This window comes from Patiria miniata, unplaced genomic scaffold, assembly GCF_015706575.1.
Source record: "Patiria miniata isolate m_02_andy unplaced genomic scaffold, ASM1570657v1 HiC_scaffold_19, whole genome shotgun sequence".
Lineage (NCBI taxonomy): Eukaryota > Metazoa > Echinodermata > Asteroidea > Valvatida > Asterinidae > Patiria > Patiria miniata.
Genome location: NW_024037057.1, coordinates 15,968,795 through 15,992,845, shown reverse-complemented (window position 1 = coordinate 15,992,845; position 24,051 = coordinate 15,968,795). Strand labels below are relative to the sequence as shown.

The 24,051-nt window shown below is 38.9% G+C and overlaps 1 protein-coding gene across 1 annotated transcript; it reads left to right on the top strand.

Moving 5' to 3' along the window:
* The first annotated feature begins 3,196 nt into the window (after positions 1–3,196).
* On the top strand, positions 3,197–15,025 carry LOC119725909 (microtubule-associated proteins 1A/1B light chain 3B-like). The gene is made up of 4 exons (XM_038197521.1): positions 3,197–3,396; positions 11,174–11,229; positions 12,855–12,961; positions 14,206–15,025. The coding sequence occupies exons 1-4, from the start codon at positions 3,360–3,362 to the stop codon at positions 14,363–14,365; spliced, it is 360 nt and encodes a 119-aa protein (XP_038053449.1). The 5' UTR covers positions 3,197–3,359; the 3' UTR covers positions 14,366–15,025.
* Positions 15,026–24,051: the final 9,026 nt, after the last annotated feature.

Below are 24,051 nucleotides of genomic sequence, written 5' to 3'. Positions count from 1 at the left end.
TTACATTTCTTGGGATGCAAACAATTACGAGGACGGGAGGCTCTGTGAGCTGATGCATTTTTTTGAAGAGTTTTTTTCCTTCCGACTAGCATGCAGAGAAGAGTTCCGTTAATTTGAGACTTAGTTCACCCATGGGCGTCGCGAGGGGGGCAAGGGGGCGCTCCCCCCCCCCCCCCCCTGGAATAGCACACAAAAAAAGGAAGGGGAAAAAACTGAGAGAAAAAAAGAAAAGAAAAAGAGGCGCGAAGTCATAGTGGTGTAAATTGAATGAGTTGGGGGGGGGCAAAATGTCCCTGCCCCCGTCTAAAACTGAGAAATCGAGAATTTGTTCAGAAATACAAGAATTTTTTGGGAAAAATATGTTTTGCCCCCTTTAGAAAAAATTCTGGCGACGCCCATGAGTTCACCGGTGTGTATACCAGTGTAGGCACACAATTGAGCTGCCCAGAGTTTGGATATAGAATAAGAAAGAAAGAAATTAACTCAGAACCTAGAACTCATTGGCCCACCCACCCCCGGCTCAAGAAACCAACAAGCCGAACAAGACCTCATGATGCTTAGCGATAGCGATGATGAGTTGCCCTGTGGACAGTCTTCCACATCATCGCAGAATCAGCCTGCAGGGCAGAAAGAGGGCTTGTTTCCGGCATCAAATAGTTCCGTATTCACTCGAAACAAAGCAAACGGCTCTTTTCAGAGCCACCAAATTTTCATAGAAGAGCTTAGAACTGTGCATCTCAACGATAACACTTCTCCTTTGTTTAGTGTCTCTCCCTTACCCCCCCCTTTTTTTAAGTTAATTTCTTTCTTTCTTATTCTATATCCAAAGTCTTCGCCTGTGTTACGTTCCTTACATGAAATCCACGACCTAACCTCCTCTGTCGAAAGCGTTGCAACTGTCTAATAGAACGATCCATTTCTCGATTTGTGAGTTATCTTCAACTCAGTCGTGTTTATTGGGAAGGGGCGTAATCATACATGCCGCCACTGCATCTAAAATTAAATGGAAAGGAGTATGGCCGCCACCATGAATTGAGAAGTGATTTTATGGCTGAGAAAATAGCAAGGAAAACCGGTCAGTGCAAGCAACGTTCAGCGAAGAGTTTTGAAATTCCCGCTCTCTGGGAATTTCTAACCTAATGGGCCCGCGGGCGAGTTACGTGTTGACAAGCCTTACCCACCCACTGCCGCAGCCTTAATCGACTTCCTATAGATGTGTATGATATACTGAAAAAAAAAATTAACTCATACACTCTGGGCAGCTCACTTTCGTGCCTACACTGGTATACACACCTGTGAAAAAAGGCTCAAATTAACGGAACTCTTCTCTGCATGCTAGTCGGAAGAGGAAAAAAATGTTTTCAAAAATGCATCAGCTCACAGAGCCTCCCGTCCTTGTAATTGTTTGCATCCCACGAAATGTAAAGAAATGAGGAACGGCCCTGATGGTGCCGATAGCGAGTCCCACTCCTTGATAAACTCTGATTCACGGCAGCAACTCTCTTGGAATAATAATTATCCTACAACAAATTAATATCGACGATTTATTTCCTGACCGGTTTTCCTTGGCCTTGCTATTTTCTCAGCCATAAAATCACTTCTCAAAGAATTAAATTCTGTGCTTAATAAGAATTCCTGGTGGCGGCCATTCTCCTTCCCATTTTATTTTTTGATGTAGTAGCGGCATGTATGATTACGCCCCTTCCCAATAAACCCGTGGCACTTTTGCCTTCGCCGTGGCGCTTTTGCTTTCGCCGTGGCGCTTTTGCGCTTGCCGTGGCGCTTTTGCGCTTGCCGTGGCGCTTTTGCGCTTGCCGCGGCGCTTTTTGTTTTGCCGTGGCGCTTTTTCTTTTGCCGGGGCGCTTTTTCTTTTGCCGTGGCGCTTTTTCTTTTGCCGCGGCGCTTTTTGTTTTGCCGTGGCGCTTTTTCTTTTGCCGTGGCGCTTTTGCGCTTGCCGTGGCGCTGTTGCGCTTGCCGCGGCGCTGTTGCGCTTGCCGCGGCGCTTTTGCGCTTGCCGTGGCGCTTTTGCTTTTGCCGTGACAGTTGTGGGCCACCGTATTGCTCAATCTTGGCAAAAAATAACTCTTCCAGATTGAGCGCACATTCTCGAGAATGCGCGACAAGATAACGGTCTTGTCGATGCCGAGCACCGGCTGCGCTTGGCAAGTCTAGCTGAATCCTCGTTCACTGATTCTCAATAATTATACTGTTGCAACGCAAGGCGCTGAAAAGTAGAGTGGATATGATAAGTAAAGGCGTATTGATATGGGGGGGGGGACCGGGAAAATATAAGAGACATAATAATACTAGTGCAAAGAATTCTGATTTTTGGGATAATAAAAGCATGGAGGAAGGAATTAATTCCTTCCTCCATGATAAAAGCGGGGGGGGGGGCGTAAGAATGAAGAATGTGAAGAATGAGAATGAATACTGCGACATCCCATAGTGCTAATGCTATTTCCCATTTAAATTGCCACCAATTTATTGTTCACACCCCACCATTACGTCGCAGAGCTGGATTCTATCTAGTCAAAAGAGCAATTTTGGCAGCTTCTGGACATCGTTTTTTTTTCGTGGCACGCATATGATACATGCAGGGACTTGTAACTTGTCTAGCCTAAACAAAGCACTTCCCAGACTAGTTCCCAGTCCTCCGTTATTACAAAACTTCCCATAGTGGGCAGAAAAAAGCAATAATAACAGGTTTAATTTGATTCAAATTATCGTAGTTATACGAGTACAGAAGCATAGCACATTTTCTTTCCTCTTTATATGAATTGTTTCCCTTTTAACCGCTATACAATTCATTTAACATAATTATGTCGTGCAATGTTTGTTAAGATTGGGCAAAATTCATAAATTGTGCACGTGATATTCCCACCCAATCTTAAGAATGAGCGCTCATTCTTAAGAACGCGTGCTCGTTCTTAAGAATGGGCGCTCATTCTTAAGAATGCGCGCCCATTCTCGAGAATGTGCATGCCCATTCTCGAGAATGCGTGATTTTCAAGAATGGGCACAACAGTTCCAAGTCCCGCGATGTGCAACGCGTTAAGCCGAACCGGAAACAAAATCCGAGGTTTGGAAAACCCCTTACTTGCTCCAGAGATGCGGCCTCCAGTCTAATGATGTTCTGAATAAGGGGCGCTAATAAAAAATCAGCGGCGGTAACCAGTCTGTACTTAAGCGACTATGTAAATGCTATTTTTAGGTATACTGCACACACACGACACACGTCACGTTCACGGTTCACAACAACAATGTTTCAACATTCGACATAAAGTTTACGACGAGTACGACAGCATCTTCCTGATCATCACGCAATCCTCACGCTTCACACCAAGTAACACCCTGGAATAATGCCAACAAAAACATTTAAGCAGAGGAGAACATTGGGTGAGGCTAAATTGAAAAAAAAATCGGCTAATCGTACTTCGTAGTTTGAAATTGTAGCACTAGTACAATTTCAAACTACAAGCAGTTCTATTTAATTTCTCCATGCTTTCACCTAGCCCCATAAATGTGGCCCCTTTAGGGCTAGGGTAATCCTTACTTTTAGGACACCTCTATTTTTTACGAGTTCTGTTCAAAACTGACTTTTGCAGATGTCTGTCCAGTACCAAAGCTTTCACGTTTGCCATCTTGGTTTTTTAGTCTGTTTTCTGGTTGTCATCGTCGTCTTTTAGTACCCCTGAATTTCCCTCATAAATCAAAGCCCTGCCCTCTTTCCACAAAATTAAACATACTGATATTCAAGAAGGTGTCATTGCCAATTGTTCAGATGTGTCAAGAAATATCAGAATGTCAAATTTGAGTGTCATTTAGTCAACTGTTTTCGTAAGTCTTTCCCTTGCCCCACTAGTGTGGCCGTCGGTATGCTGCGCTGAACGGCCACACTAGTGGGGCTACTTCCTATATAGGAACGGGGTCCTAAAAGTAAGGATTACCATAGTGGTGTTCCCTAACGTGGCGCACTTCGAAGCTTACCCAACTTTCCTCGTGTAGTGTTGCCAAACCTCTTTGTTGACAAACCTCAAATTCATGCAGTAAAATACTGGTACTTTTACTTTATTAATGCTTGCTATTTAACCTTTGTGAACAATTTCGGTTTCATAAAATTTAATCCAAAATTGAAAAACGGTGGCGTCCTGAAATTGGGCACAAATTGGCGGAGTGTTCCCTAACGTGGCGCACTCGAATACATCTCGGAAAATTCCAAATTAACATTTAAGAATTTCTGTAAACTTGATAATTTTTGATAAATAATTATCATCTCTACTTACATACCCAGCCAGATGTTTGTCAGAAAATTATTTTCTTATTTTTCGGGGCATTTTCAAAGGGTTCACTTTGCACTTGAAAATTAAAAGGAAAATACAACATTTGCGAACATCAAAAAATAAAACTACCAAATCATTTTGAAATACCTTGTTGGACTGTTAGTGAATGACAGTGTAAAGCATCCTGTAAAATCATGGCACCTGGTATACTGTCATTTTCAAGAAAAGTGGTATTTTTATATCAATTTCCAACGCTGATCGGCCGACCAGCGTTGGAAAAAACTGGCTTTTTTTCAAATACTGGCCCCAATTGACCATCGCACTTGTTTGCAATCGATTACACACCTATGAACGGGTACAAGCCAGCTAGACTGGTTCCCTGACCTTACAATTCCCCAATGTATGTATACTGCTCTGTTTCTTCTTATATGGAGTCAGGGAACCAGACTACAGGAAAATGATTGTTTTTCTTGGTTTTTATAGCATTTTCGAACCCAAAACCTCAAAAAAGTCAGTGTAACTATATTTGCTATATATTTCCAACCCCCCAATTCTGCCCATTTCTGAAAATTACAGCAAAAGCAAATGATGTATATTCCCTTTAAATCGGAAAATCAAGCCAAAATAAAGTTTCTTCTAACTTTGTTACGGATAAATAAACTCGCGATTTATGAACAGGAGTGTTTAGAACTTGATGAAATTTCACTTTCTGTGAAATTTCAGTTAAAACTTTTGCTCTAGGTAGGCGCTACAGGCGAAAAATCAAAGTGCGCCACGTTGGGGGCCGCGCCACGTTAGACATCAACAATATTTTTCATGAAATTTCCAGATTTGTTTGCACACGTTTGCACAATATTTCAACATGAAATTTCACAAAAAAATAGACATCTGAAAAAGGCAGCACTTTCTGATTAGCCTATAAAGAGGGTGAGTATGCTTCTACAGCAAAAATAAACTACAAACTAAGCCTAAATGTGAAAATCAAAATATGACAAAGTTCGACATGTTTTTGTACATGGTGGAAGTGTGGCCTTTATTTACGGAGGTAGTCCAGTAAATTGGCCACATTTATGGGGCTAGCTTGGACCCAACTTATCGCCTTTTTAACATTCGGACATGGTCTGGCGTAGAGGGGAGCTCTCGGAATTGAACGGGAAATTTCACTTTTCATCCGGATTAGTCCGAGTAACTTGGACCCAACTTATCACCCTTTTAACATTCAGACATGGTCTGGCGATATAGTCGCCAGACCATGTCCGAATGCTAAAAAGGCGATAAGTTGGGTCCAAGTTACTCGGACTAATCCGGATCGTAAGTAAACTTCAGTACAACCATCTTAATTATCGATGTCTACTTGTACCTCAGGTGGCGTATCTAGTAATTTGGAGGCCGTTTTGAGGGTGAAATCTTGGGCAATGTTTGGTTTTTGGGTCAATGAGGATTAGCTTGGCATATAAGGATTAGCTTGGACCCTACTACATGTAATGCGATTAGTTGGGTCCAAGTTACTTGGACTGAGTAGGCCTACAGTCATTGACAGTCGTTTTCCTTGTTCCGGATTTGTCCTAGTTCCGGATCGCTTCAAATAAAAACCTACCGCTTTTGGTAGAGCTACTCTTTTGGCATGTTTGGATTAGTCTCCAATAGCATTTTTTTCTGAAGAAGTGCATTTTGAAAAGGAAAATGTAAGGTTCTTGATACACAAAAGATCTTTTTACGGAAGTGTAGAACTAGAACAAGTATGCCAAGAACTAGAAGTAGAAGGGCCACAAGAAATTTTAAAAAACGAGTTACTTACTATCTCCCCGCGCGTGCCGCGGCGATTTAGGCCTACTATCTCGCCGCGATGAGTTACTATCTTGCCGTGGCAACTCCTCATCTCGCCGCGGCGACTCCCCATTTAGCATCAGTGAGCGTCGGGCGCAACAAATTGCGATCCCTCCAGGTCCTATGGAACGCCAAAGAGGCACTTAATGACATCATCGAATCGGTGATGCACTTTCACAATCGGTAATGCATCTGTTGCAATCGGTGATGGACTTTCACAATCGGTGATAGGCTTTTGCAATCGGTGTTGGACTATTGCAATCGGTGATGAATTTTCGCGATCGGTGATGAACTTTGCAATCGGTGATGGACTTTCGAGATGCAGAAACGTCAATACTGGTCACCGGGTAAGCTGGCCTAAAACTTTCATTCTCAAGATTCCCAAATCATTCTAAACGTTTCCCCTTATCTGAATTTCTAGGAATCTGTACAAGTTGTTATTTCACTTTTAGTTGAACACTAATATTTATCTCAGAATATTGCGAATTTAAGTTTAATCTGTTACAAACGCTTTTGTTACACCTACTGTCACCAAGGTGAATTTCGACTCGGATTTTTGCCGAGCAAAACAAAACATATGGTCAACAGGTACGCTATGCCACAGCCGGTTGCGTTGACATATGACGTGCGCGTTATTAGCATTAGCCATGTTAGCCTGATTCTGCGTGACTTCGCGTGGTATATCAACCAATCGAAACCAACCCAAAAGGTTAACATTTTATTGATGAATAACTCGTGTAGGAGGGGGTCGTACAAATTGTAACTGCACTCCATATGGATAGAACATTGTTAATATTCGTGAGGCTTGAAAAGAGTGTATTGCAAACACTATTTGTTTCAGCTTTGAAAACTGTACGTCTCGCAGCCTATTTTTCAAATTTTAATGAAAAATACTGAACATATCGAAACAATTTTTAGCACATACATGTAGTTGTATCATTATAAGACAAACAAACTCCGAAAGTGTCTATATGGTCTTTCAAACGGGAGAAATTGATGTTCAAAGATTTTTCCCGGGAACATCAAAATGTCTGTGTGTAAACGGTAATTTGAGCACGGATCCTACACACAAAGATGAACGACTGTTCTGAGCTCTAGTATAGAATGCACTGAGCGGACTTGCCTTAATTGGTTTAGACACGTGATAACGGGTATTAATACCCGTTGGCATGTTAATCACAAATGTTCCACTTCCAGGTGTGCCATTTTGTCAGTTTTAGACATCTAATTTTAACAGAAATATTCATAAAACTGTAAGCAAAACCACTCCTTGTTCCAAAATTGTTTTAAAAATACTTCAAGATATAACAGATGGTATTGTGCAGTTTTTGTCGTCATAAAGATGAAGTATTTACCCTGGAAATAAACGTCAAATGTGACATTTTTTCCGAGGAGAACACTGTTTACCCAAAACTCGTTTTTAATTAGGTTTTCATTAAAAAGTTTCAGAAAGATGTGGTCCCGGAGCAATAAACAAATGCCACATTTCATACATTGTAGTTCATTTTAAAGCTAAAGGTATTGTGCTCAGCGTTAACATGGTTATGTAGTAATCACTTATCGGCCAAAACCGTAGGATCATGAATATTCAAAAATATAACTAGAGGTTGTAGGAACAACCACATGGTGTTGGGCTATCATGTTTGAAGCGATTACCGCATCTTCGCCACACACATCAACTCACAATGCACGTTTCACTTTTTCAACATGCCGCTAGAGGGCGCTCTACATATAATGACATCACCTGTCATATTTTTGAAAAGAACAGCCAAGGCAAAGACTCACATCGTTGAAAGCAAGTTCACATCTTTTGTTAATTTTAAATTATAAGGCACTTCCGGTTTCCACCTTGGCAATTCCAAGGTTTGATTGACCTACAAAGAACTCAACAAATTTGGTAAAGTTTAAACATTGATTGCTATTAATGCAATTAGAGATATTTCAATCATAACCTTATTTCTAGCATGTATGATAGTCTTAATCTCTGAACCATATGTCAATTCACAGCCGAGCGGTCATTCATCTTTAGATGTCAAAAAGTAGCATTTTATACCTTTTTTTTTTTTTTACGTGAGTAACCGAAAAGATATAAAAGTTTTTTCTCACCAACATTTCTAATGAATTAAATTTTGGTATTTAGGATTATCATTCTTTGCATGAACATAGATATAAATGTAAGTGTTTTGTTGACACTAATACACACATTTAAGAACAAAAGGCAACTAAATTTGGTAACGTGAGTAACTTTTGTAACGTGAGTAACCAAAAATGTAACATGAGTAACCAAGATTTTTTATCCCAAGTCACCCAAACTATACCCAAACTGACTTTTGCTTGATAATGTTGATTTTGTTGATAACTTTTTATCTTAAAACAAAGAGCCTCAAGCATATGAGGGATCTTTTTAAGCCTTTTTTTTTTTGCTACTTTTTGACATCTAAAGATGAATGTTTATGGGGTTTTTTGACATCTAAACATGAATGTTTATGGTGCAAAATGGTCTTCGAAACAGCATAATTGTTGTAAATTGAATCCAAGTACAGTATTGTACAGTCGAGTCTCGTTATAACAAACTCGATCGGACCTAGCCAAATTGTTTGTTATATCAGAATTTTGTATTAAGAGGAACATCAGTCCCATTCATTGTGCACATAAATGCACAATCGGGACCAAGGCTTTATGTTTGTTATAACCAGAATTTTGTATTAACAGAGTTTGTACTAACGAGAGTCGACTGTATCAAGTTTTTGTGTTGTTTAATGGAATACGGAAGACTCCTGTACATCCCTTCATTGAAATAAAAATGTTATTTGGAACAAAAGCTAAATAACATTACATGTAGGCACTTCACACTAAGCTACCGATACAGTGGTATCCTGGAACCCACTCTCCACATCATGGTCTCTGACAGTGTGGCCTTTCCATGGGCCCAATATTGTGTGCTATGTACATGTAGTGGCATACATTACGTTTTAGCAGACTCTCGGAACATGAGAGGTTTGTTTTGATGGCTCAGCATTAGTGTAAAAAAAAATAAACTACATCCGGACTTAAGAGGAAACATCAAATTCCTGGTAGGGGATCAGTATGCACTGTAATAGTAATTAGTATCAGAATAATGTCAGATGAAACCTTTATCTTGGAGTACTTGCCATTGAAGATCCAAAATGCAAATTTAAGTCAGAGTTTTTAGTAGTTCTGATGCCTATTGGGTACAAACATACTAATTATGATAATTTAGTCAAAAACATCATGCCAGAAAATTCTGAGAAAATGTAACGTGAGTAACCATGTGTTTTGTGGATTGCAAAAAAATTGAAGATTCAGGAGGATTTGTTTTACTCTTATTATGTGTGCCCCATGGCATGGTAATTTAACCATTTAAAAGAAATTTCCACAGGTTGCCTGAATGAGGACACTTTTTGATCAAAGCATGTTTGCTTTTTATGCATGTCCGAAAATGTAACGTGAGTAACCGATTTTGTGCGTCTTGTTTATTATACATAACACATTTTTCTGGATGTTATCTTTGGTGCTTAGGTAGGTCTAGGTCTACTCTATCTACCATGGGGATAACAGTTATTAAACCTTTTCAGTAAGGTAATTACAGCCCAAGGAAACTCAAAAGTACATCAAAAATGTAACGTGAGTAACCGTGGGAATCGCCCATCTGATTTTGCACTTAGTACCAAAAATGAAGACCCTCCAATATTGTATCGATTGCCATAAAAAAAACAGTTGATTTTATATTGATTTCCAAAAATTAAATATAGAAATCTTTAGTTGCTTGTAATAATTATGATACTTGATGACGTCATTGTGATGTCATTACCAGAAAGCTCAATAGATGTTAACTGTGCTATATGTAGCCAAATCTTGATTCTATCTCTCACGGTTGATTTTTTAGCAATTTGTTAAGGTTTCAAGGTCTTTTCATTGTTACTTCCTGTCTGATGACATCATCGAGTTTTTTCGCCCACAGGTCTTATCTGCATTAAGGTCATCATGTATATTAACACTAACGTACCTGAATCCATCAAAATCCACCCCCCTGTTTCGGGGGGATTTCGGCGGATTCAGGATACCTCCATGTTGCACAAACTTGGGGATTTTGATGGATTCAGGATTGTAAGCCTAGCGGAACTGAAGGATTTTGATGGATTCAGGATACCTCTATTTTGAGCTGTTGGGGGACTTTGATGGATTCAGGATCTCAACAGTTTAAGTCTTTTGCAATGTTTGTGGTCAAGTAATACTGCTGGCACTAGCCCTGCCAAGTCTGTCAGTGTCACCTTCTGTACAAACATGTATACATGTAGGCCTACTGGGTGGATGGGAGCTTGTGACTGGGGCTATAGGCCTCATCATATACACAATGGATTATGTAAATAACCTATCCTGGCAATGCAGTGCTGGGGTCACCATGCATTGGTGTATTTTGATGGATCCTATGCAACACACATCACAATATTCATGCGAGCATGGTATCCTGAATCCGTCAAAATCCACCAGAAATTTAGGTGATGGATTTGGAAGACTCTATGGAAAAACATGTATTTTTTTTATGCCACCATGGTATCCTGAATCCGCCAGAATCCATCGAGACTTTTGCTGGTGGACTTTGGCGGATCAGGATACCTCCAGTATCTATCTACACTGGGGAATTCTGATGGACTCAAGATACCAGCATTTGTTTCGTGACAAAATTGGTGGATTTCGGCGGATTCAGGATACTTTTTAGTAAAAGAGCCCCAGGAGTTAGGGTTAATTTTGAAGCGATTACCACAAATTTCGCTACACACATGTACTGAAAATAAGTTGTTTTTTTTACATTTTTGAACCTGCTGCTACTGATCATTTTTTTGGAAAGGTCAACCCAGCCAGAGACTAACATCTTTGAAAGCAAACTTGTTCATATCTTTGTCCACTTTCAAATTATTAGGCACTCCCGGTTTCGACCGGAAGGAAGGGTCACGTGATTTGACACGCACGAGATAAAATGAAGATCATGTATTATCATGTCGATTCCCGCAAAATTCAAGTTCCATTTTTTAAATTCTGATCAGAACAGAGAAAGAGAGATGTGCAAGAAATTCGAGAGAAACATAGCAACAAAGTGCCGGTGAGTATTGAGTACTGATTCATTCATACAGTGATTGTGAAGTTACGGACCTCTGGGGAAGGAACTGTTCAATGTATTGCTGACAATGCTTGACGATTGTTCAAAGATAAATATGGGTTTGCATATTCAGAAGAAAAAAAATAGTGGTGTGTACTTGGCACAATGTGTGCGCAAACCTGAGCATACATGTGGTCTGTCCCCCCCCCCCCCCACTAGAGGTGTTGTTAGTGGTAAAGTGACATTTGCTGTTCATGCATGGTGTCCATAAAAGCAACACATTGTCACGGTTAAATCCAAGCTGTCTTTTGTCTCATGAATTGCTGTATTGTTACTGCATGTGTGAACAGAAAGGGGAGCTGAAACTAATTAATCATTGGGATTATCTTTAGAAAATTTGGCCAAATCTGTTGAAAGGTTCATTTTTATTTGTGCAGTAGGTACATGTACATGCATGTACACGTACAACCAGTCTTGTGCACACCGTCGATTGTGGACGTCATACATTGTATTGTCCCTGTTGTGTTTGTACTTTAACTTTTCAGGAAGACTCCCATATGTTTCGTACATGACCCCAATCATGGACGTATGCTGGGAATCGTGGACGATATTGTGTTCTTTTGTTCTCTGGTATTTTTCGTCCGCAGTTCGAATAGATGAACACGCCCATGTATGTGTGCATGTGCATACACTGGGTTACTAGGTTTGGTCATCTTGTCATGGATTTGACAAAACTCATTAGTCCGTGTCTGCAGAGTGACATCATTTTGCCGATGATTCCTTCTTGTTCCAAGTCTTGATTCATGCAAATAACGGAAACACAAAAATATTTCAAAATCTCATAGCTAACAAGTACGTATTCATCATTGCTTCAGAACCGTTCATAGCACTTTTGAAATGTCTATATCTGTAAATCTTAAGCCCCTGAAACAGGCTTAACCCTCCTGGTGAGAAGTCAATATTCCAAGCAATATGTAAAACCCTTTAATAACACTGCAGGTCAGTGTTGAAGTGTTCAAGTAACTGTGTCGCATAGAGTCGCTGCACACAAAAAAAGCACTGCGAAGAGCAGTGAAGGCTGACCAAATCTTTCTGCTTGTCCTGATCTTAACCACACAAAAGAATAGTGCAGGGATTTGTACATTATAAGTTATCCCACAAGCGCGAGCATGATAACAAATTTATCTTCAAGCAAACTTGACGCACAATAAAGATGAAACGCACGCTGTACACAAACTTCAGCGCTTATCCTATACACGTGCGTGTTTGTACGGAATGGCGCGTGCATCTTGGAATAGCGCAGCACACAGAGTGCCGTATGGACCGTGGCCGTGCTACATGGTTATATGTAGCATGGCTTGTTGCCATGGATCAACCAATCAGGATTGAAGATTCAAGTTTACTTGAAGATAAGTAGTGTTACCCATACTCCATGGAAGATTACATTATAACTCAAAGGAATTTGAAGTGTGGGGGCTATTACTCTACCGGCAAAAGTGGTTGTGCAACATTTGAAGGCTTGTGAAGTGCAGAAGGCTAGTTGTAGGAGGGTTCATTAATCCATTGAGCTGTTGATCGTCCTGTGTGTTTGAGTGTCTTCATCTTACTTTACACATGTTAATATGCAGGTGATCATTGAGCGATATGAGCGGGAAACCAACCTGCCTTTGTTGGATAAATCCAAATTCCTGGTTCCTGATCACATCACAATGGGCGAACTGGTCAAAATAATCAGGTAATGAATGTGCACTATTGCTTGTTTGTCAACATCCCATGCAGGGAAGTGCGGTATCCCTAATCTTTTCTCTGCAGACCTTTTGTGTGTGTCTATTTCAAACCCTGCCCTTAACGGCCAAGAAAGGAGTGCATAGTGTCTTCTTGCTTGCAATTAAGCCTAGATACAGTATGCACAATTTGTGTGTATAATACATGTTTGTAAACATGTCAAATACTTACATGTACCTTAATTGCCATCAGTATCATGAGAGCGCAAAATATTTCCTGGAAGGAACATATGACAAAGGCGGAAATATACGGCAGCATCCCACCTATCTCAACTACAGTTGCACATTGCTGAGCCCGCCTTGCCGGCAACTGCAACAGAGCCAAAGAGCAAATTGCCTCCAACCTCATCTGCTAGAGATTGCCTTGCCCCAACAGAGGGAGGAGACCCCTCAACTACTTTGACACTGTATGCAATGATGTGAGCCAGCACGTTGATGACATCACCACGGCCATGGCAGACAAGAGAGTTTGTAGTTTGGTTGCATCTATCTCGGCTGCAGCCGCCCAATGATGATAATGATCAAGGGGGCTGAAAAATTGGCCAAAGAGTGTTTTGACATAGTACTTGGTAGAGTACTTCCAACAACAGTATCCTACAAATGTGATGGAATGTACTTGTATCCTGTGTATACATGCACTATTTGTCTGAGAACTATCTTGATGCAATTTAAATGTTTTTGCCATTAAAAATAAAAAAATACTGAATTCACATAAGAATGGAAGAAATGAAGACTGAGGTCTTGAGATTATAGGTTCCATGTTTGAAAAAGATTTTGGAGTTGGAAGCTCAAATTTGTTGCGTGCTTCTAAGCTGCAAAGGGGCACACAATCTTCATTGACAAAAATCTGAAGTGTGAGGAGTAAACCAATTTAGGACTAGGAGTCAACTATTTACTGCTGGACCAGCCAACCGAGGGCGGTTCCAATGTTGGTTACCAAGAACCAGGCATATCACAGTGCACAGTAAATGTACAGCGGGGGACACACAAGTTTTGTGATTTGACTAATGTTTCAGTAAAGACATTAACACTTAGAACATTGTGGACAGGTGCAACATGTTTATATCATGAACAAATAGTCCAACTCAGTCTTCATAGGAGTAACAAATATCTTGGTTATTTTGAAAAAAAATAAATAAATAATGAAGGTCCACACATGTAAATTGTGCATTTTAATTTGATACATTTGCTACAGGAGAAGATTGCAACTGAGTCCTACACAAGCCTTCTTCCTCTTGGTTAATCACAAGAGCCTGGTCAGCGTCTCGACTCCAATCTCAGAGATCTACGAACAAGAAAAAGATGAAGACGGATTCTTGTATCTGGTGTACGCTGCGCAAGAGACATTTGGATAGGATACTGTGTAACTAGGGCCCAGTTTCATAGAGTTGCTTAACATGAACTGCCACTCAGCAAACATGTGCATAGAAGATATCAGATAATAACCCGCCACTAGCAATATACATGTACACATGTTGTGCTTAGCAAATCTATTCAGTCAGCTTTATGAAATTGGACCTTGGATAATAGAGAGGTTCGGCAAGTGGGAAAAATTCATTTATCTGTATGCGTGTCTGTATGACATCACACATACAAAAACATACACATACGTGCTGGGAAATGCAAAATGCAGTTTTGGCATCGTGCAGCCATGTACATGTATAAAGGAAATCAGTTAGGTGGCACAAAGGCCTAGTATGTTGTACATAACATCACGCTCCGTTAGCCTGGAGCTTCTATGTGATTAATGCACAAACGATACGCATAAATTAGACAACTTTGATGCCTCAAAAAGGTACCAACAAAAACCACAAAGCAATGTGAGATGTATCATTCGTCATGTAATTAAAAGTTAGAGGTTATGAGAGGCATCATGTTGGCACAAGTTTGGTGTCAAATCGAGAAACTTGCATACGTACTGCTCCCGTATCAGATGACTTCCACACGTACTTTCTGTGTCAAATTTCCCACCTGGCGTTTGAAAGGGCACAAAAGTGATGACGTCATATGCAGAATCCATACAGATACATGATACAGGCTCAAATTGTGAGCTTGCCGAATCTCTCTAATAATCCTGTTGCTCCTCTTAACAACTTGGGAGTTTTTCTGGGTTTTTTTTTTTTTTAATGGGCGTTTAAACTGACGTCACTCAAAGCTGAAAACCTTTTAAAATAAGGAGCAAAGATGGGCACAAGGGTCTCTTGTCCCTGCACCCCACAGGCACACCTGAGCAGTGTGGTAGAGAGACATGCTACGTGACTCTGTACATTTCTACAAGGGACTCATAACACATCGTTTTCAATAAAGAACACTTGGTCAAGGACGGGGTAATCACCATATATTGTAATGCACATTATGCATAGCAGCCATCTTAGAGGGCAGTGCCTTTGTTTTGCTGGGATATGCATGAGTCAACCTTGTGTGCATTCATTGTGACTGAATTAAAATAACAAAAGATGCCCTCTAAGATGGCCGCTATGCATAAGGTCTGTTACATGTATCTCTACTACCACAATAAGATCCTTGCTGTTCAGGCCCACTCTTGTGACCTACCCAACAAAATGACTTAGACGGTGCTTTTTAGGGTAAATGTACAAATATTTCCTGCTTTGAGTGGTGTACTAAAACCAGCCACCTGAAGTGAATAATGATCCATGGAGTCCTGTGTTTAAAAGATGAAACCCAGGGAAATAAAAGCCCTATGTATCACAGTGGGAGGTTATAGTATACAAATACAACATGGTTTGTTAGGAAATAGTGAAAACTAATGTCACACCGAGGGGTCATTTGTTTTCACTATTTCCCTGCAAAAAAAAACATGTTGCATTTGTTTTACTATACCTCATACATATTCATTAGGCAGCTGCGGTATTTCATTCGTCCATTCCACCATGTTTTTGATCGTGCAGTATTTGGATACAGTGAAACATTAGTTTAATTTAAGGAGGCAGACAGAATAGAAAGTAAATTTTGTGTCATTTAATAATTTTAACATTAACGCAAAACACTGCATTTATTTTTATTGTGTAAAATTTCACCCACTTGCCTCCTCGGTTAAAAATCGCAAAGCGAGCACCACTGGTCGCCGTTTTGATGAATGCCGTAATAGACTGGCACAACTGTCCTCACTGGTGTTCTCCACGGTACGCACGTAAAGCACATGTGTTGTTGGTAAAGAGATAACACAGTACTGGAACAAATCTAAGGCTGCGACCCAGGTGTGTGATAGTACCTCCCTGGTTTTTGCGCGTCACGCGCGCGTACGAAGACGCGGGGTGATTGTAAAAACTCTCACACAGTTGAGTTGCTGGAATCGACCAAGAAATGCCACGGTTGCCCTTTGAATATTTATGAGGTATAGTAATTAGTGTTATGACACCTCACCTACTGATTCTTCTGAATGTTGGATATCCATGAACTGTTTGTACCCGACTCTTGTACTTAGGAACTGCGAGCGTAAAGTGCACAATCGTATACATCCATTTTTTCACAGACATCTGTTTGGTACATTAGTTGCTATGCGTATGGCATTTTTCAGAGCTGTTGCAAAGTGATTTTGGTCGTGTACAGCAAAATAGTAACAAGTAGTGAATACCATGTGGCAGTATCTGTGGATGAGGTGTTATATGGGACGTTACGTTGCAGAGACTACTGACCAAATGGAATAAACAAAATAAAATGTTTGCAGTGAAAGCCAATTTGATATATTTGGTACAACTCTAGCTTAAAGGCCTTTATGTATAACATGACGTGGTATAGTGTTAGCTGAATTAAGTAATCAGATATTAAGCACTGAGAATGACTGTTACAGACGTCATACATTCTGACACAGGTTTTGACTTCTAGTACTCATTGATAAAAGTCGGTGAAGTTTCTTGCAAGAATTTAATGAAACAACTTTGTTGTGATAGATACAACTTCACTTTATAGAAACACCAATGACATTTTACAAAAAGCCCCTTGATGTTGTGGAAACATGTTTGTTGTAACTGATGTTACATTATAACGTCACGGACGTTACGTGTCAGACTCTGAAATCAGTTTCGCACACTTGATAGAAAACACAATGAATCAAGATAATCTAAGTTCTATTATAAAATATGAACCTTTCTCTTTGTCTTAAAATAAAGTCACAATAACACTTCTATTTTGCATAAATCCATAATTTTAGCCCAAAACAATTTCTACAACATTCCATCTTCCTGGCACACCTCTCAAAGTGTTTACAGCTAAGAATTCAGAACTTCCAGACACTTACACTATATCTCGGTGTTCTGGAGATTACATCAATGATTAAATAGTACTTACAATCATTTTTAAGCCATGCATCTAGAAATACTTCCTAAATAGAAACAAAAATACATGTAATACTAATGTTAAATTAAAAACTTCAAAATGTGCATACATATATTCATGAACCCCCTCCAAACCAAAAAAAGTAAGTACTGAATAATATACATTAAACTATATATTTGTTGGCTGGGTGGTACTCGTTCCATGTCATGAGCTTTCTATTCCACGTACATGTAATGAGCATGAGTAAAAGATCTGAAAACCTGAAATGCATGGCAAACAAAATGTTGCCATAATTGTTTTTATTAAACAAATTTCTAAAAAGACTTGTATTGCTAATGCAGCTTCTGAACTGTTTAGTATCTTATTGTAATATAAGGTTTTGTAATCCATTTTTATTTGATACCACATTTGAGATTGCAATGCTTGTAGCTCATTTGTGCATACAATAGTGAAAAATAATCCTGATTTTGTTGTTTTTCAGATGCCATTCTTTACTGTTTTATGTTTTACTGTAGGTTAATGCTATAGTCCATCATTTGTAATTAGTGCATTTTGTTCGTTTGAAGCAACAAAAGTGTTCAAAATCTAATGAAGGATACTGAGCAACTAACCTGATGAAGTTTCAGCTAAGCTTCAGCTGTACATTCCGAGAAAAGCAGCATTCTAAGATCTCAATTTCAAATCAAAAGTTACTGAATCATGTTTTGAATTGTTTTGAATTGCAGCTATACGCGGCGTCGCGCACTGATCCGACGAATTATAACAACCGCGTGCACGTGTGCGTCGTTCCAATACTTGTGCGCGCTGCGCCGAATAACAAAACGAACTACTAATTTAAATTTTCCTACGGTGCTTCTTAAGAATCACCGTTGGAAATGCCTTCTTTCGTTGATTACTTCAAAATGACAGCTTCCCAGAAAGAATAATTTCACAGGGAGTTTAGTCCACTTACTATCTTTCAACCAAGTATGTTTTTCAACAGTAATTACGCCAATTACTTTTCGGATGGCTGCAAATGATGGACTATAGCTTTAAGAGATATATGCATTTATATTAAGCAGAGTCTCACCTGAGCAAGCTTGTGAATCGCAACTCCAAATAAAAACCTGATATTAAATAGATTGACCCCTTGTTCTGCCTTCAACTGTTTTGTTAACAATTTGATTCCTGTAATGCATATTGTAAATTAATATTTTGATATAGATTGATCAGAGTAGTATAAATCAAGTCAAACGCAAGCCAGTAATCAGTTATGAACAATGACAAAGAAATGCCTTACACTTACACTTATGTTTTTATGGGTAATTTGCTTAGGCACTAGCCTTTGTGACCCCACATCCTATCTTTGTTCTCTTCCAAAGTGAGTCAAGCTCTTTCTTAAATGCTGGCACGGTTCTAGCATTCACTACTTCATGAGGCAGAGCATTCCACACATTAATAAGTTGTTGGGAGAAAAAGTTCTTCCTGCAGCTAATGTTCATATTTCAAGTTGGTAAAGAACTATTATCTGTGGACCACAATAATTCAGGCATAACAGGCGCAAAAGCAATCCAGAGTCAAAGCTTGTTTTGATGGGTTTCAGGTGTCTAAAATAGAAATTGCTAATTTGCTAGGGGAAAAAGAAAGATTTGATAACTTCATAATGTACATTGAACACGGTCTGATAGTAACATAATATGTACAGTGAACATGAGGTCAGATATGAACTGCTAGATTGGAAAACAGGAAAAAATCACTTCAATGTTTAGTGAAAGAATAAGTCCAGTGTATCTATTTGGCAAAAATCCTGTAATTTATAGCAAATTGTATAATTCATAGCAAATGTTTGATACTAATATTGATCATTTATGGTTAGAACTGGGATGTATTTTGTAATTGGATAACTGTACAGATTTTAAAAAGTGACATGTATATACTAAACACAGGAATAAACGACGATGAAAGTTTATGAATCACTCTCTGTCATATATGTAAATATTTGCACATTGTTTGGATAAATAATTGTGTTCATCGTCTTTAATATACGCCCTCCAGCCATCAAAACCTGTAATCCCTCAATATCAAAGGTTGGGGGCATTAACAGATCCTTACCCCACCCGGCCCTGTGGAGTAAAAGGAAAATGTTCCAGAGTGACATCCCTTCCTGAAACTCCAAAGGGTTGCCCCAAATGAGAGGTCAACATGGTGACCGACTGGTCCATGCAAAGCACCAAACTTGGCAGATAGATTCTCAATAGCCCTAAAGAATATATTTAGACTGAAACTATTTTGGAAAGGGTGCCCAATTTGCATCAATCGTAAATAGTGACCATGTAATATATTTATTCCTATACTTTGATATTTTTTTATTTTTTTTTTATTTTTGGAAAAGTACCGGTATATTTTGGAGATTCTACATACATATCCTTGCATTTCGAAAGAACAGAAGTGACTGGATGATATTGAGGAAATATATATCAAAAATGGCTACTATTATACCCTAAAGTTTCGTGCACTTACCTTTCTCCTTAGATAGCAAGTGTAGTCTTGCCAAACCTCAGTATTGCTGAGCCTCCAATTCTCAAAAGTTGATAATTGGCTCAGTAACCTTCATAAAACTATATGGAAAATCACATGAACAATGATAATATGATATTTAGCCCAGAAAACAAAACAAAAAGGAAAAAAAGATGTGTCTGTAAATTGGACTAAAATTAGGGAGAAGGGTTGTCTACACAAGGGAGACTAGAACAACTTCAAAGAAATCCCCAAAATATAAGAGACTATGGTTGTTTATAATAATTATGTCGATGTGAAATGTTTCTTACAGGTACATTTGGGGGTTTCTTTAAGTTTGTTGAAGTCCCCCATGTTTGGCAACCCTTTGCCTAATTTTTATCCCAATTTACAGATGCCTCACTTTTTCCTTTTTTTGTTTTCTGGGCTTAATATCATGACGTTATATTTGTTCACATGATTTTCCATATAGTTTTATTGGGGTAACTGTGCCAGTAAGTAACTGTGTGAAGTTAAGCTCATCAATACTGAGGTTTGGCAAGACAATACTTGCTTACTGAGGTTTGGCAAGAAAATACTTGAGGATATCTGGGGCAAAGATGAATGTGCACAAGTTTAGGGTATAATAGTAGCCATGTTGGGTCTTTCATATGTCCTTATAATTCACTTATATGCTTTGAAAGTGTTATTTGAGTAAGGATATGTGAGTAGCATCCCAAAATATACTTTTCAAAATAAAAAAAAATAAAAATATACCAAAATATGAAACAAATATTACATGGTGGCTATTTACAAATTATGCAAATTGGGCACCCTTCCAAAGAATTTCAGGTATCACCCCTTCTAAATGCCTTCTCTAGGGCTTTAAGAATCTATCTGCCAAGTTTGGCGCTTTGGACCAGTCGGTCACAATTTTGTCCAAATTTGGATCTAAGCCACTTGACTAATTCACAGAAGTATTTGCATGACTCTTATTTGGGGGTCAAATACCAAAGATGATCACAGGAGGACCATGTCTATTCAGTGCATGGTACTAGTTGAAGATACTCATCACTAATTATCTTTCAGTTTCACACTTTACATTGCATTTGCACATTCACACTGAACAAGGTTATATAGGGTGCGTACAATTAGCGATGTATTCACCTGGGCATTCTGGGAAATTTAAGGTCAAAGGTTGTTTTGGGGTGGGATTTTAAAATGTGAACACACCAGGCACACTGTCGTCTGCTTCACTGTAACCAGATCACAATGATTGCTGAAATCGGAGGATATACTCTGAATTTTCAAAAATATGTCTATCCAATTGAACATCACGAGTAATTGGCAATATTTGAGTCGTAAATCTCCCCTCTGTACTCAATTTATATTAATCTTTAATCTTGCTATCAAAGAAATTGTCCACTTACGTCACACAACCGAGCAGCCACCAGAGACGCGCTCGCAAGCTAGGGCAGTGGCGGTTGGCACCAGGGCAGACACGAGGATCACATGATGGCTAATCAAACACTCTCATGTAAGCTTCCCTTACACGTGTAAGCTAATCAAACGCACCCATAGTGAGTGACATTTAGAATAAAACAAATGTATGGCATAAATGCTTCCACATTCAAACCATTTCAACCAATAACTAATTTATATTTTGGCATATAAAAAATACTAGAAAATAGTATTAATCCCAGGAAATAATAGGACAGGTCACAAAGAATATCATTGTCATGATTATACTTTTATTGTTTAAAGCAACATCATGTGATCCTAAGGCTTCATTTGAGCACCAATCACCTGTAAATGGTGGTACTGGGCATGTTTCACTACGATCTAGTCACTGCAAACAATTCTATCGTTTTCCAAAGATACCATTTTGCAAACCCTATCCCAATTAAAGACAAATCTTTTGGAAATACTGTAACCTGTCTCTGATTCCATATGATGCAAGCCATGCACACGTACTTGAGGGGAATTTAAAAAAGAACAGAAATTGTTTATAGTAAACAAATTTATAGTAAACAGCTTTAGGCCAAAAAAAAAGTCTCCGGTTTCTCTCTGGACTCCCATATATTTGCACTAAGTTTAGTCGGGCACCATTTGCAGTCAGCAGCACACATTTGAAGCAAAAAAATCAGGCAAAAAAAAAAAAAAAAGCCGCGTCGCCGCACCACTTTTTGGGCAAGCTCCATACCAGAAACCGGAGCCTTTTTTTTGACTGGCCTTATCTACCTGGTAAAAAACTGTTTTATGTAAGATCATTTTCGTTGTGAAAAGACCTTTATGTTTTTACATCTGTGAATTATCAGACGTTTCTCCATATGATTCCCACCAAGTTAACAGACTAAAACAAACGAGTACAAACTTTTATAAAAAGCATACTTTGAACTAGATTCCAATGAAATTCCAATCATGTTTAACTGAATGCAGAAACCCCAAAAGTTGCTTTTGACCTTTCATTATCACTTATTGGCAGCTTAGTTTCATGGATCATCACATTTATTTGACTTTAAGACAGCAAGATCATTCCATATAATAATAAATTGGTCATTAAGACTCATTTAAAAGCCCAGCATGTTCACAAGAATGTGGACAACACAACTATGGCGTGTCTCAACTCTCAAACATATAAGAAATCCATTACATGCACAAACATTTAATTCAGTTGTCTGTTGAATAAAATGACCTCATAAATTTAGGAATGTTCATTAAATAAGTCATGGAAGATAAAATGTGTTCTTACCATGTATCAACTGAATTTTTAGGAGCTTTAATTTTACAATTTTATAATCTAAATACATTTAAAATAATGCAAGTAGGACGAACAAGATGTTGGAGTTATTGGACACAAAAATAGAATTTGAAAGAGAGTGTGTATGAAATTCAACAGAAATGCTGTTCATATTAAATTTCTTCTTCAAAGCACCATTAGGACTTATTTTGAACCTGCAATCACATGATTGTTTTACACTCCATTGATAAGTCTTGATGCACATGTAGGATTGGTCAATTTCCTTATTCATAAATATAATGAAAGTAAGTCATCACTTTCCCCGCAATTTGTGCAAGATGAAAAGCCTAGCAACTTTTGACCAAAACTGCCTTGAGTACAAACATTGAGACTCAGGAGACCACAATTAGAGCAATATACATATTAGCTTAGGTGGTAGAGTATTGCTGCATGGTTCCTGAGCTCACTGGTTCAAACCCTACTCAAGTCAATTCTTAGCATTCTGCCGTCAACTCTTTGCATATGGGTTCCATGCACAAGTACCCCCCATCAGCAAGACATGGAGAGTTGGGGGAGACCATCGACAAGACATTGGAATGCATCAATGATGGCTTTCTGCATTGTCTCAAAAGTGGCCAAAAAGCACCCTCTCTTGTTGGCGCATGGAGCCCATAGCAAGCTGTGGTGCCAGCTGGAGATGGCAAGTCCAGACATCGTCGGGAACTTCACATAAGACAATTAGTTCCATACTCAAAGCAGGGATGTAGTCCACTCATAAATCCAGTCACAAGAAACAGTAGATGAACAATAACAAAGGAATGCCTTTGTCAAAGCTGATTTGAATAGCTTGTGATTAGAATAGGGACTGGAGGACTTAAGATGGACATGACTACATCCCCGACTAAGAGTTAATTTAAAAGCAAAAAGTTCTTTAAAGGGAATATACATCATTTTCTTTTGCTGTAATTTTCAGAAATGGATGGAATTGGGGGGTTGGAAATATATAGCAAATATAGTAACACTGACTTGTTTGAGGTTTTGGGTTCAAAAATGCTATAAAAACCAAGAAAAACAATCATTTTTCTGTAGTCTGGTTCCCTGACTCCATTTTAGAAGAAACAGAGCAGTTTACATACATTGGGGAATTGTAAGGTCAGGGAACCAGTCTAGCTGGCTTGTACCCGTTCATAGGTGTGTAATCGATTGCAAACAAGTGCGATGGTCAATTGGGGCCAGTATTTGAAACAAAGCCAGTTTTTTCCAACGCTGATCGGCCAATCAGCGTTGGAAATTGATACAAAAATACCACTTTTCTTGAAAATGACAGTATACCAGGTGCCATGATTCTACAGGATGCTTTTCACTGTCATTCACTAACAGTCCAGCAAGGTATTTCAAAATGATTTGGTAGTTTTATTTTTTGATGTTTGCAAATGTTGTATTTTCCCTTTAAAAATCCAAATTTACAAGATGGCTATTTCACATCTTGTTCCCTGAATTAAAATGTGTTTAACTTTGGCAAATTCACTT

Excerpts from the sequence above, each read along its gene's own strand:
- LOC119725909 (XM_038197521.1), top strand. The coding sequence starts at position 3,360 with ATGCCAACAAAAACATTTAAGCAGAGGAGAACATTGG. Across the intron at positions 3,397-11,173 it reads TAAGCAGAGGAGAACATTGG|AACAGAGAAAGAGAGATGTG; the intron begins GTGAGGCTAAAT and ends AATTCTGATCAG. Across the intron at positions 12,962-14,205 it reads GAACTGGTCAAAATAATCAG|GAGAAGATTGCAACTGAGTC; the intron begins GTAATGAATGTG and ends CATTTGCTACAG.